This window comes from Oncorhynchus gorbuscha, linkage group LG10, assembly GCF_021184085.1.
Source record: "Oncorhynchus gorbuscha isolate QuinsamMale2020 ecotype Even-year linkage group LG10, OgorEven_v1.0, whole genome shotgun sequence".
Classification (NCBI taxonomy): Eukaryota; Metazoa; Chordata; class Actinopteri; order Salmoniformes; family Salmonidae; genus Oncorhynchus; species Oncorhynchus gorbuscha.
In genome coordinates, this window is record NC_060182.1 from 34,013,761 (window position 1) to 34,027,626 (window position 13,866).

Sequence of the window (13,866 nt, forward strand, 5' to 3'; positions counted from 1 at the left end):
TACCCTGCTAATGACTTCACCTGCCTCTTGGTTCAGGGGACTGGCCATTCCCTATTTGCAGCAATTTTTTTCCCTTGGGGTTTCTCTTTTTGTTATGCAGGTGAATGAGGACCCAAAAGCGACTTGGCGAAAACAGAGTCTTTAATCCAGTAAAGTAATTCTACAAACATAAGACATAATTCCACTCGTAATGACGAGAACAGACTGGAGACTCGATCAAGAACTGCAGGTTGCCTCGGGAAGGCACTTGAACCTAGCAGACTCAGACACCTGCTCTCCACGCAGCATCTGAGGGAAACACGACACGACAGGGCGATACACAGACACAGCACGGTGAACAATAGACAAGGATCCGACAGGACAGGAACGGAAAACAAGGGAAGAAATAGGGACTCTAATCAGGGGAAAAGATAAGGAACAGGTGTGGGAAGACTAAATGATTGATTAGGGGAATAGGAACAGCTGGGAGCAGGAACGGAACGATAGAGAGAAGAGAGAGAGGAAGGGAGAGAGAAAAAGGGGAACGAACCTAAAAAGACCAGCAGGGGGAAAATGAACAGAGGGAAAAGCAAAATGACAAGACAATCTAAGACAAAACATGACACTTTTCCCCTCCCGATCTGATAGCCCAGGTATTCCACCTCAGTGTAGCCCAGCTTGCACTTGTGTAGGTTCGCGGTCAGACCTGCACCCCTTACCACTTTAACCACGGCCTGCAACCTACCCAGATGTGACTCCCAACTGTCACTGTGCACAATTATATCATCCAGATAAGCAGCTGCGTACTCACTGTGCGGCCGCAGGACGCGGTCCATGAGTCACTGAAAGGTCACTGGTGCCAGGTGGAGCCCGAAAGGCAGAACCCGGTAGTGGTATAGCCCCCCCGGGGTAGAGAAGGCAGTCTTCTCCCGGGAGGCCGCTGCCAGTGGCACCTGCCAGTACACCTTCGTCAGGTCCAAGGTTCTGATGTATCTCGTCATCCCCAAGCGGTCGATCAGTTCATCCACCCGGGGCATGGGGTAGGCATCAAACTTACTGACCTCGTTTAGGCCCCGGAAGTCATTACCGAAGAGGATTTCGGAACCAACACTATGAGGCTAGACCACTCATTGTTTGATTCCTCCAGTACCCCCATTTCTAGCATTGTCGTCACTTCGCACTGGACCGCCAACCTCCAGGCTTCTGGTATTTGGTATGGCCGTTTACGCACTTTTTCTCCCAGACGGGTGTGGATATGATGTTCCACGAGATCCGTGCGCCCCGGCACCTCGGGGGAAACACGGTCGTATTCTGCTGGACCAACTCTCTGAGCTCTTGTCATTGGGTTGGGCTGAGGTCTTTCCCCATTGCAACTTCGACCGAGGGCGGGCCCTGCAGTGGCCAGGTCCATGTTACGCACAGCACCTCGCGTGCGTGCCATTTCTTCAGTAAGTTCACATGGTAAAGCTGGAGGGGTTTTCTCTGCCCCGGTTGGCGGACATGATAGTTGACATTACCTACCCGCTCAACGATGTCGTAGGGCCCATGCCACGTAGCCAGGAATTTACTCTCCGTTGTAGGGATCAGCACCAAGACCTTCTCACCTGGTTGGAACTCTAGTGGTTGGGCCCCCCAGTTGTAGACACGCTCCTCGGCCATGTGCTCTCTCACCACTGGCCAAATCGCCGTCATCCTCTCCCTCATCTCCTCCACATGTTCTACTACGCTGCGAAGGGGGGTCGGCTGCTCTTCCCAGACCTCCTTGGCAAAGTCCAGCAGCCCGCAGGGCCAACGGCATACAGGAGCTCAAAGTGGGAGAACCCTGTGCATGCTTGGAGTACGTCGCGCACTGAAAATATCAGGTGGTGCAGCAGCTGGTCCCAGTTCCTCCCATCTCTCTCGATGACCTTATTCAGCATCTGTTTTAGGGTCTTATTTAATACTTCCGCCAGCCCGTCTGTTTGTGGATGGTACACACTGGTCCTCACCTGTTTTATTCGTAACAGATTACAGACATCTTTCATCACACGAGACATGAACGCGGTGCCCTGGTCCGTCTGGATTTCCCGTGGAATACCCACCCTGCTAAATAAATGGAAGCGCTCCCGTGCGATACCTTTTGATGCATAGCAAATCAAATCAAATGTATTTATATAGCCCTTCGTACATCAGCTGATATCTCAAAGTGCTGTACAGAAACCCAGCCTAAAACCCTTAACAGCAAGCAATGCAGGTGTAGAAGCACGGTGGCTAGGAAAAACTCCCTAGAAAGGCCAAAACCCAGGAAGAAATCTAGAGAGGAACCAGGCTATGTGGGGTGGCCAGTCCTCTTCTGGCTGTGCCGGGTGGAGATCATAACAGAACATGGCCAAGATGTTCAAATGTTCATAAATGACCAGCATGGACAATTAATAATAATCACAGGCAGAACAGTTGAAACTGGAGCAGCAGCACGGCCAGGTGGACTGGGGACAGCAAGGAGTCATCATGCCAGGTAGTCCTGAGGCATGGTCCTAGGGCTCAGGTCCTCCGAGAGAGAGAAAGAAAGAGAGAAAGAGAGAATTAGAGAGAGCATACTTAAATTCACACAGGACACCGGATAGGACAGGAGAAGTACTCCTGATATAACAAACTGACCTTAGCCCCCCGACACAAACTACTGCAGCATAAATACTGGAGGCTGAGACAGGAGGGGTCAGGAGACACTGTAGCCCCATCCGATGATACCCCCGGACAGGGCCAAACAGGAAGGATATAACCCCACCCACTTTGCCAAAGCACAGCCCCCACAACACTAGAGGGATATCTTCAACCACTAAGTTACCATCCTGAGACAAGGCCGAGTATAGCCCACAAAGATCACCGCCACGGCACAGCCCAAGGGCTGGTGTTCTGGGCAACCCAGACTGGAAGATCACATCAGTGTCTCAACCCACTCAAGTGACGCACCCCTCCTAGGGACAGCATGAAAGAACACCAGTAAGCCAGTGATTCAGCCCCTGTAATAGGGTTAGAGGCAGAGAATCCCAGTGGAAAGAGGGGAACCGGCCAGGCAGAGACAGCAAGGGCGGTTCGTTGCTCCAGAGCCTTTCCATTCACCTTCACACTCCTGGGCCAGACTACACTCAATCATATGACCCACTGAAGAGATGAGTCTTCAGTAAAGACTTAAAGGTTGAGACCGAGTTTGCGTCTCTCACATGGGTAGGCAGACCATTCGAGATTGCCTCAGGACACTGGGTGGCGTAATCCATGATTACCAGGATGTATTGGTGTCTCCTCGCGGTCTTCACCAATAGACCCACCAGATCCATTGCCACCCGCTCGAATGGCACTCCTATAATGGGCAAGTGAACCAAAGGGTTTTGATAATGCACCCTCGGAGCTGTGATTTGGCACTCCGGGCAACTAAGGCAGTAGACATCCATGGCGTACTTGACTTCAGTCCAGTGGAACCAGTTCCCCATCCGCTCCCTGGTTTTCTCCATCCCCAGGTGTGCCCCAAGCAAGTGGGTGTTAGCAAGCTGCAACACAGTCCTAACATACTGGCTGGGTATGAGTAACAAGTCTTTTGTCTCCCCATTATGCTTTACTACCTGATACAATAAATTCTGCTTGACTGCGAAGTGGGGGTAGCGCCAATCACTCCTTCCCCGGTTCTTCCTTCCTCTCTCGTGTGAGCCACTGCAGGTGGGCCAGGGTCACCATGCTGCCGGAGTCCAGCAGAACGCTGGTGTCGATGCTATTGATCCATACAGGAACCATCAGAGGGGCCATCATGGTGTGCGCCCAACAGGAGGTGACGTAACTCGCCATTCGGGTTACCCCAGAGCTGGGGGATGCGGAGGGCATGGCCTCCTCCCGGAACGGGACAGCTCCACACAAGGTTCCCCGGCTCACCGCACTCATAGCAGCGTCTCTGATCTGGGTCCAGCAGCCGCCGACGTCGTCGGTTTGGGTCACCCTCCCGCTTCACAGCCTTGGCTGGATTCGTCAGACCCCCTTCAGTCCCTCACCTCTCTTTGTGTTGTTTGTCCCCCACGCCGCATCTCCTCTCTCTGCTCGGGCCCCTCTCAGCAGGTCACGGGTATTCTGGTGAATTTCCACCGCTGTCAACAATTCCTCCAGGGTCTGGGGGTTCTGCATGCTCACCGTCTTCTTCATCTCATATGGCACGGCCCGAAGGTATTTATCCGGGAAGAGCTTGTCGAGCATCGGGAGGCACGGTACTTCCGTCAGTAACCAGCCCTTGGTCAGGCGCACCAGGTCACTTATCTGAGCACGGGGGGAAAGGGTGGGGTCAAAGGCCCAGTCGTGGACCAGTTGTGCACGGCGTGCGAGATTGAACCCATAACGGCTCAGTATCTGCCGTTTGAGTCCCTCATAATTCGCGGCCTGGTCAGTGTTCAAATCAAAGTAGGCCTTCTGGGCCTTCCCAGAGAGGTAGGGTGCCAACAGGCTAATCCACTTGGGCTTGGGCCATCCTTCCCTCTGTGCCGTCCTCTCGAAGGTGCACAAATACGACTCCACGTCACCTTCTTTCGGGCAAGACTCCTGGGCCCTCCCAACCTTCAACTGGGCTACCTCTGCTACCAGTCTGCGGTTTTGTTGGTGCTGCTCCTCCAGTGCTTGCTCCTGGAGAGCCTGTTGCTTCTGCTGGTTGAGGATGAACTGAGCCACCAGCTCCTCCATGGTAATCTCCGTACGCTCGACCACACGGCACCCAAAGCTACTGAGATGCACGCATTCTCCACCATATGTGGTAAACCGTGGGGTGTTGGGTTGAACATGCAAGAGGTTGACACAGAGACAGGGAGGCTTTAGTCCGCAAAAACAACTTTACTAATGCAGAATATAAACTTAACTTCTTATGGGCAGGTGGGACGGTAGCGTCCCACCTGGCCAACATCCGGTGAAATTGCAGAGTGAGAAATTCAAACTTAAGAATTATAAATATTTAACTTTCATAAAATCACAAGTGTAATACAAGAGCGTCTGCTAAATGACTTAAATGTAAATGTAAAAATAAATCTGAACTTCTTGTTAATCCAGCTGCTGTGTCAGATTTCAAAAATGCTTTACGGCGAAAGCACACCATGCGATTATCTGAGGACAGCGCCTCACATGCAAAAGCATGAAAAACATATTTCAACCAGGCAGGTGCGCCACGAAAGTCAGAAATAGCGATATAATAAATGCCTTACCTTTGATGATCTTCTTCTGTTGGCACTCCAAAAGGTCCCAGATACATCACAAATGGTCCATTTGGTCGATAATGTCCTTCTTTATATCCATAAAAACTCAGTTTAGCTGGCGCGCTTCAGTCAATGATCCACCCAGTTTCCCTCCATCAAATTGCATACAAAATGAATCGCAAACATTACAAATAAACGTTTCCAAACAAGTCAAACAACGTTTATAATCAAACCTTAGGTACCCTAATACGTAAATGAACAATCAAACGGCACCGCTGGTTCTGCTCACACTGCCCTACCCTGTGCTCTGACCTCTTTCTCCCCTCTCTCTCCAGATTAAATCTTGCGTCTTGTGACGGCCGGCCGCCCAACAACCTGCCCACTTGACCCTATCCCCTCCTCTCTTCTCCAGACCATTTCCTGAGACCTTCTCACTTACCTCACCTCGCTCATCAACTCATCCCTGACCGCTGGCTACGTCCCTTCCGTCTTCAAGAGAGCGAGAGTTGCACCCCTTCTGAAAAAACCTACACTCGATCCCTCCGATGTCAACAACTACAGACCAGTATCCCTTCTTTCTTTTCTCTCCAAAACTCTTGAACGTGCCGTCCTTGGCCAGCTCTCCCGCTATCTCTCTCTGAATGACCTTCTTGATCCAAATCAGTCAGGTTTCAAGACTAGTCATTCAACTGAGACTGCTCTTCTCTGTATCACGGAGGCGCTCCGCACTGCTAAAGCTAACTCTCTCTCCTCTGCTCTCATTCTTCTAGACCTATCGGCTGCCTTCGATACTGTGAACCATCAGATCCTCCTCTCCACCCTCTCCGAGTTGGGCATCTCCGGCGCGGCCCATGCTTGGATTGCGTCCTACCTGACAGGTCGCTCCTACCAGGTGGCGTGGCGAGAATCTGTCTCCTCACCACGCGCTCTCACCACTGGTGTCCCCCAGGGCTCTGTTGTAGGCCCTCTCCTATTCTCGCTATACACCAAGTCACTTGGCTCTGTCATAACCTCACATGGTCTCTCCTATCATTGCTATGCAGACGACACACAATTAATCTTCTCCTTTCCCCATTCTGATGACCAGGTGGCGAATCGCATCTCTGCATGTCTGGCAGACATATCAGTGTGGATGACGGATCACCACCTCAAGCTGAACCTCGGCAAGACGGAGCTGCTCTTCCTCCCAGGGAAGGACTGCCCGTTCCATGATCTCGCCATCACGGTTGACAACTCCATTGTGTCCTCCTCCCAGAGCGCTAAGAACCTTGGCGTGATCCTGGACAACACCCTGTCGTTCTCAACTAACATCAAGGCGGTGGCCCGTTCCTGTAGGTTCATTCTCTACAACATCCGCAGAGTACGACCCTGCCTCACACAGGAAGCGGCGCAGGTCCTAATCCAGGCACTTGTCATCTCCCGTCTGGATTACTGCAACTCGCTGTTGGCTGGGCTCCCTGCCTGTGCCATTAAACCCCTACAACTCATCCAGAACGCCGCAGCCCGTCTGGTGTTCAACCTTCCCAAGTTCTCTCATGTCACCCCGCTCCTCCGCTCTCTCCACTGGCTTCCAGTTGAAGCTCGCATCCGCTACAAGACCATGGCGCTTGCCTACGGAGCTGTGAGGGGAACGGCACCTCAGTACCTCCAGGCTCTGATCAGGCCCTACACCCAAACAAGGGCACTGCGTTCATCCACCTCTGGCCTGCTCGCTTCCCTACCACTGAGGAAGTACAGTTCCCGCTCAGCCCAGTCAAAACTGTTCGCTGCTCTGGCCCCCCCAATGGTGGAACAAACTCCCTCACGACGCCAGGACAGCGGAGTCAATCACCACCTTCCGGAGAAACCTGAAACCCCACCTCTTTAAGGAATACCTAGGATAGGATAAGTAATCCTTCTCACCCCCCCCCCCCCCTTTAAGATTTAGATGCACTATTGTAAAGTGACTGTTCTACTGGATGTCATAAGGTGAATGCACCAATTTGTAAGTCGCTCTGGATAAGAGCGTCTGCTAAATGACTTAAATGTAAATGTAAATGTAAGACGGAGAATCGTTATTGTCTTTACCGGAGAAAAATACCAAAGAACGCGCTCTCTTCCACGCGTTTGGAAACACTACAGCCAAAATGGGAGCCATCTAGAAAAACTAAATTTTCCGGCTCATTTTTCCAAAAGCCAGCATGAAACTCTTTCTAAAGACTGTTGACATCTAGTGGAAGCCCTAGGAACTGCAATCTGGGAGGATTTTGCCTTATAATAAAAGTGACAGCCATTGAAAACAGTGGTAGACTGAATTTTTAGGATGGTTTGTCCTCTGGGTTTCACCTGCCATATCAGTTCTGTTATACTCACAGACATACTTTTAACAGTTTTAGAAACCCTAGAGCACATATGTCAGAGTCAAGGCCCGCGGGCCACATCCGGCCCGCGAGAAGGTTTTTTACGGCCCCTGGGATGATCTTGATTTATTATTAGAACCGGCCCGCAGACCGCAGCAAGCCGGCAGCCCGCAGATCTTTTACACGCACCAATACTACATTTCCCACAATGCAACGGTGACGCACCGAGCAGTAGGCTGCTTCATTTCAATATTTATTGGCACAGCAGTTGTCAGCATCACAGTAAAATTAACTTTCAGATACCCATCAAAAATGGCAAAACGGAAGGTGGACACTGAGAACCGGGGGTTTCAAACAAGGTGGGAGTCGGAGTATTTGTTCACGGAGGTAGCTGGAAAACCTGTGTGTCTTCTGTGTGGAGAAAGTGTGGCGGTACTGAAAGAGTATAATCTGAGACGACATTATGAAACGAAACACGCGGACAAAAACAAGAATATGGACATGGAACAAAGGCTACAAAAGGCAGAGGAATTAAAACGAGGCCTCAAATCTCGACAGGCTCTGTTCAAAAAAGCCAAATCACAAGGCCAGGCTGCTGTCAAGGGCAGTTTTATTTTGGCAGAAGAGATCGCTAAATCAAAAACTGCATGATTAAAGTTTGTGACGAAGTTTGCCCAGAAAAAAGGCAACTCTTTTTAAATGTGAGTCTGAGCAGAAACACCATTGCCGAGAGAGTAGACCAGTTGTCCATCAATCTAAAAGAGCAGCTTGTGAAAAAGGGAAAAGATTTCATTGCATATTCCTTGGCTGTGGATGAGAGCACCGACATTTCTGACATTGCCCAGTTGTCAATTTTCATCCGCGGAGTGGACTCCAGCCTAAGCGTGACAGAGGAGTTTTTGGCTTTACGTCCTATGCATGGCACAACTACGGGGCATGATTTGTATGAAGAGGTGTCAAGATGTGTAAATGAGATGGAGCTGCCTTGGGAAAAACTCGTGGGTTTGACAACCGACGGAGCACCTGCGATGTGTGGACACAGGAGCGGACTGGTGGGGAAGATACGGGAAAAGATGCAAGAGGAAAACGCGACAGGTGAGCTGACAGCTTATCATTGTATCATACACCAGGAAGCGTTGTGCGGTAAAGCCTTGAAAATGGAGCATGTAATGAGTATCATCACGCGCACAGTTAACTTTATCAGAGCCAAAGGTTTGAATCACCGCCAGTTCAAGGCATTTCTGACGGAGTTAGAAACGGAGCATGGTGATTTGCCTTATCACACAGAGGTGCGATGGCTAAGCCAGGGAAAGGTGCTTCAAAGATGTTTCGAGCTTCGTGAGGAGATTTGTCTGTTCTTGGACAGCAAAGGGAAAGACACAACACAACTCCGAGACGAAATGTTTCTGTGTGAAATGGCTTTTCTGTGTGACATTACGAGTCATCTGAATGCAATGAACTTGCAGCTGCAGGGTCGGGATCGTGTCATCTCTGATATGTACAGTACAGTGAAGGCATTTAAAACCAAACTGACTCTGTGGGAGACGCAGATGCGGAAAGAAAATTTGAGCCACTTTCCCAGCTGCCAGACCATGAAAGAGAAGCTCTCTACCAGTGCGTTCCCGAGCGCACAGTTGGCTGATAAAATAGGTATGCTTGCCGCTGACTTTCGACGCCGATTTGCTGACTTTGAAGCACAAAAAGCAGGTTGGAACTGCTCGGTAACCCATTTGCTGTTGACGTGGAAAGCTCACCACCAAACCTCCAAATGGAGTTGATTGACCTCCAATGCAATGATGCACTGAGGGCAAAATATGCGGCAGTGGGTGCTGCGGAGTTCGCCCGTTTCCTCCCCGACACAATGCCCCAGCTGCGCATCCAGGCTGCTCAAACGTTGTCTATGTTTGGCAGCACATACCTGTGTGAACAACTGTTTTCTTTGATGAACTTGAACAAAACATCACACAGAAGTCGACTTACTGCTGAACACCTCCACTCAATTCTGAGGATTTCCTCAGCTCAGAGCCTTACCCCGAACATTGATGAACTTGTGGAAAAGATGGGACACCACCAAGTATCACCCTCAACCTCAAACAAGTGAACATTACTGTGCAATCACATATTTAGAGTTTTTACTCAGTTCAAGTTTAAAAGTTAAAGTTTAATATTTGTTTTCACTGCATGTTACTTCTCCTTAAACAAAGTGTTGTTTTTGATTAATAGATTTTTGCACTTTATTTTATTGTATTTCAATCCAATTATATTTTAAAAATATTTCAGTTGAGTGGATGATAGAAAATTGCTATTATTGTTTTTTTCTTTGAAGTAAATTTAGCCCACTTTTGCTAAAATAGAAAATATAGGCTACTGATGGTGCCTTGAATACCGGTTTCTTTCATTTAATGTTCATGTTATGGGGATTTTTATATAAAGGAAATTTGTCTTTTGTGTCTGTTGAAAATTAAAGATTACTGACAGAGCCATAAGAAAATATTGCTTTATTTATCTGATCATATTGGAATATATTTGTTAGGTTTTCAGTAGGTTCAATTAGGTTCACTAGACTATATGCGTCATTTAAAAATTTTTCAATGAACATTCGAACAGTCCGGCCCTCGGCTTGTAGCTAAATTTTTTATTTGGCCCTCCGTCCATTTGACTTTGACACCCCTGCCCTAGAGTGTTGTCCATCCAAATCTACCAATTATATGCATATCCTAGCGTCTGGGCCTGAGTAACAGGTAGAGAATTCTGCCCCCTACCCAAGAGAGGTTAACAAAGAAAATCACTGAGGTTTGGCTCGGTCCTTCTTCTCTCCTTTCAGTTGGTGTCGGTCTCTCCCCGTTCTCTCTCACGGTGTGCCACCGTGCGCCTTGCTTTTCGCCTCCATGCCTGGTTGTCACTTTCCTCTAATTACCTCCACTTAGAGATGTCTGTGTCGGGGTGCCCAGCTCCCGTCTTCCCAGCAGAGGGAGCCACCATCGCCTCATGTACTTCCCCTCTATTACCATCCCCCGGGGTAGACCTCTTGGGATACCACAACGTGTTGTTACTATTTGGTGTCTTTGTGTGTGTGTGTTTGTGTATCACACTGTGTGTGTTTGTGCATCAGGCAGGGCTCAGGTCACTGCAGGCACTGGCCCCAGAGTTGCATTTGGCCTTGGCAATGGAGGGAGAGGATGAGGAATGTGTGGAGGGAGAGTTGGATGAAGAGTTCTTCAAGGTAAGTGATTGAATGTCATTAGTGTATCAAAATAGTATATACTGAAGTGACTGGTCTTTTCTCTGTATTTGACATTGCTCAAATAAGCAAATATATACAATAGGTAAGCATAATACATGTTTATAATATTTACAACAAAAACAGTTGACTGTATATTAAAGCAAATATCTTTGTTTCCTCCTCCCACCAGAATGACAACGTTTTCGAAGATCCTGGCACCTCTGCCACAAGTACTCCATCCACCACTCACATGCCAGCTGACGTAGAGGAGGGCACCACCACTATCTTCATGGAGCCCTTCGTCGAGCCCACAATATCCAGCAACGTGGTCACAGAACAGCCATTGACAGTCAGCGAGAAACCAGCATCAGCTCTCTCATCCTTTGATGTAGTGATGGAACAGCCCACGAGATCTGAGGCCATCCCTCCACCAGAAGACACACCAGCCCCGCCCCAACCAGCACCAGCCGCATCACCACCAAGAGATCCATCCCCTCCCCAACCAGCACCAGCCGCAAACCCACCAAATGCCCCATCCCAGCCTCAACCAGCCCCAGTTGCATCCTCACCAAATGTTGCTTCTCCACCACAGGTGGTTACTCAATCCCCACCTCAAATAGTGTTAGCCCCACCAGAACCAGAGGCACCTCAAATAGTGTTAGAGGCAGCCCCTGCCCCACCTCAACCAGAGCCATTGATGGAGGGAAGAGGAGGTGAAACTTCCACTACACAGCAGGTGTACTACCCACAGTACCCAGTGAGCATGCCAACAAACAACGGGTGAGTGGAAAAGGGAGGGAAGAGGATCTGGGTGAAAGTGGTTGAAGAGTCTGTGTGTGTGTGTGTGTGTGTGTGTGTGTGTGTGTGTGTGTGTGTGTGTGTGTGTGTGTGTGTGTGTGTGTGTGTGTGTGTGTGTGTGTGTGTGTGTGTGTGTGTGTGTGTATTCATAAGTGTTCCCTTTCCCTCAACTTCACAGGCATGTGTATCAAGAGCAATCTGTAGCATCCCCTATCCCGTCAGAGTACATGCAGAGTCCTACTCCTAACTTCACCAATGGGAGAGCTGCAGGAGTGCCCTACGCCAATGGAAATGGCATGAATGGGAACGTCTCCAATGGCGGTACGAATGGAGGTATTGTGAATGGAGGTAGCATTACCGGAAGTGGCTACACTGGCAACGGTTACAACGGAAATGGATACAATGGAAATGGCTACAACGGAAACGGCTACAATGGAAACGGCTACAATGGAAACGGTAACGGATTGGAGCAGTATGTCCGGAGACGTGTTCTTCCTCCCACTCCTGCAGGTAATCATCACATGGTCTCAGTCTTTCTCCTCAACACCAGTAGAATCAGTAGAACTAGAAATACCCAGTGACCATCTTAGTACATTTCCATGTATTTCCCTTCCAGGTCGCAAGCCGCCCTCCTTTAACATCCAGTGTCTGAGGACACAGCATAGCGCGGATGACATCCCCATCCCTGGCACGTACGAGAGTAACTCGCCCCCATGCAGATCCAGACTGGTAAGACACAGACACATGCAAAAGAATAACCAACCAATCAGACACCTTTTGATTTGGTGCCAAATTTGTAATTGAAAGTGTTTGAATGTAATAATAGAAATCAAGATTTTAATCATTGTTCTCCATTCTCCTCCAGAACCTTGACTCCCGCCGCAGCAGTGCCTCCTCCATGTCCTCTGCTTCCTGGGCCAACAACGGAGGAGGACATGCAGGGTCGATGCCAGGAGCAGGGGTGTCGGCAGCATCATCAGCAGCAGCGAAGAGAGGGCGTCTGCTCTACGCCCCTCTGATGCTGGTGGATGAGGCCAGGGGCACCAAGCAGGTGTGGGGAGACAGGACCCAGGCCACCTCCAGCCTCCCTGCTATTGCAACCAGGCCCAGTGGCTGGTACCCTGGAGCCCCGACACTCCCTGTGCCCACCCCCCAGAACAGGAGCTACACCAATGGCAGGGTGCCCTCCCAGATCAGCCAGAGCCTCATAGAGAAGGGCAGTGCAGACAGCCTGGTGGAGTCGGTAAGTGATGGATGAAATAGTATGTCCTGATTGTCAGGACCCGGTTACGAACCCGGGTCTCTGGAGTGAGAAACAGTCACTTAACCAACTGAGCCACGAATAGTCAGCAGAACCCAGAAGATGAGGCAGACACAGCAGTACTTGAGACGGTGTATTTAATGAAGTAAAAAGTGAAGTTCTTCGGGAAAACATGTAACTCCACAACCTCAAAAGGAATCCTACCAGAACAAAGGTAATCCTCCAAGACAAAAAAGGTAAATCCACAAGGTGGAAGGTAAAGCACAAAAAGCCTCAAAAGATACTTAAAAAACAAACAAACAAGAACAAAAAACAGAATTCCACAAGAGAGTCCACCGGGATCAACAAGAGTTCTCAGAGTACTAGGGCTGGGTGCTAACATACAAACACAGAGCAAAGAACAGAGGAAAACAAAGGGTTTAAATACAATCAGGGGAAACGAGGCACAGGTGCAAATAATAATGGGGATCAAGGGAAAACAAAAGGTCAAAAGGCACAATGGGGGCATCTAGTGACCAAAAACCGGAACAACCCTGGCCAAATCCTGACACTGATGAGAGTAAGATAAAAGTCTCAAGGCTACTTACTGCTTAGGATATACAGTACTTATCAGGGTAATAGTGAGTGGAAAAGTCAAGAGCACTCCATGCCTCAGTAATTCACCTCAATTCACCTTTGTTATGAATTTCAATTTGCCTACAGTGTAAGTTAGTCAGTGATTTAAACCCCATGAAAGTTCCTCTATTTATGAATATTCAATAAACACTTGTAAGCTGTAGGTGAGAGAGAAAGAAAGAGAGATATATTTGTGTTCACTGTTTCACAACTCTCCTTACTCTCCCACAGATCCTGATATCGGAAGGCTTGGGCCTCTATGCAAGAGACCCAAAGTTTGTGAACTTCGCCAAGCGAGAGATCGCGGACGCATGTAACATGACCATTGATGAGATGGAGAACGCAGCCACAGACCTGCTGACCCGTTCGGCAGGCCAGCCAATAGGACGCTTCGAGGAGGAGCTTGCTGACGAGATGAACTGTGTGATTTCCTACTGAGACTAGAGAGAGGAAACA

General features: G+C 49.2%; 1 protein-coding gene across 1 annotated transcript in view; it reads left to right on the forward strand.

Annotated features, from left to right (window-relative positions):
• The window catches only part of LOC124045931 (voltage-dependent L-type calcium channel subunit alpha-1D-like), a 42,829-nt gene extending 28,963 nt beyond the window's left edge, over nucleotides 1-13,866 (forward strand). Inside the window, exons 42-47 of the mRNA XM_046365753.1 lie at nucleotides 10,626-10,736; nucleotides 10,927-11,516; nucleotides 11,713-12,044; nucleotides 12,151-12,263; nucleotides 12,400-12,777; nucleotides 13,642-13,866. Coding sequence (XP_046221709.1) covers nucleotides 10,626-10,736; nucleotides 10,927-11,516; nucleotides 11,713-12,044; nucleotides 12,151-12,263; nucleotides 12,400-12,777; nucleotides 13,642-13,848 — 1,731 coding nt within the window. The 3' untranslated portion in view covers nucleotides 13,849-13,866. The remainder of the gene's footprint in view (nucleotides 1-10,625; nucleotides 10,737-10,926; nucleotides 11,517-11,712; nucleotides 12,045-12,150; nucleotides 12,264-12,399; nucleotides 12,778-13,641) is intronic.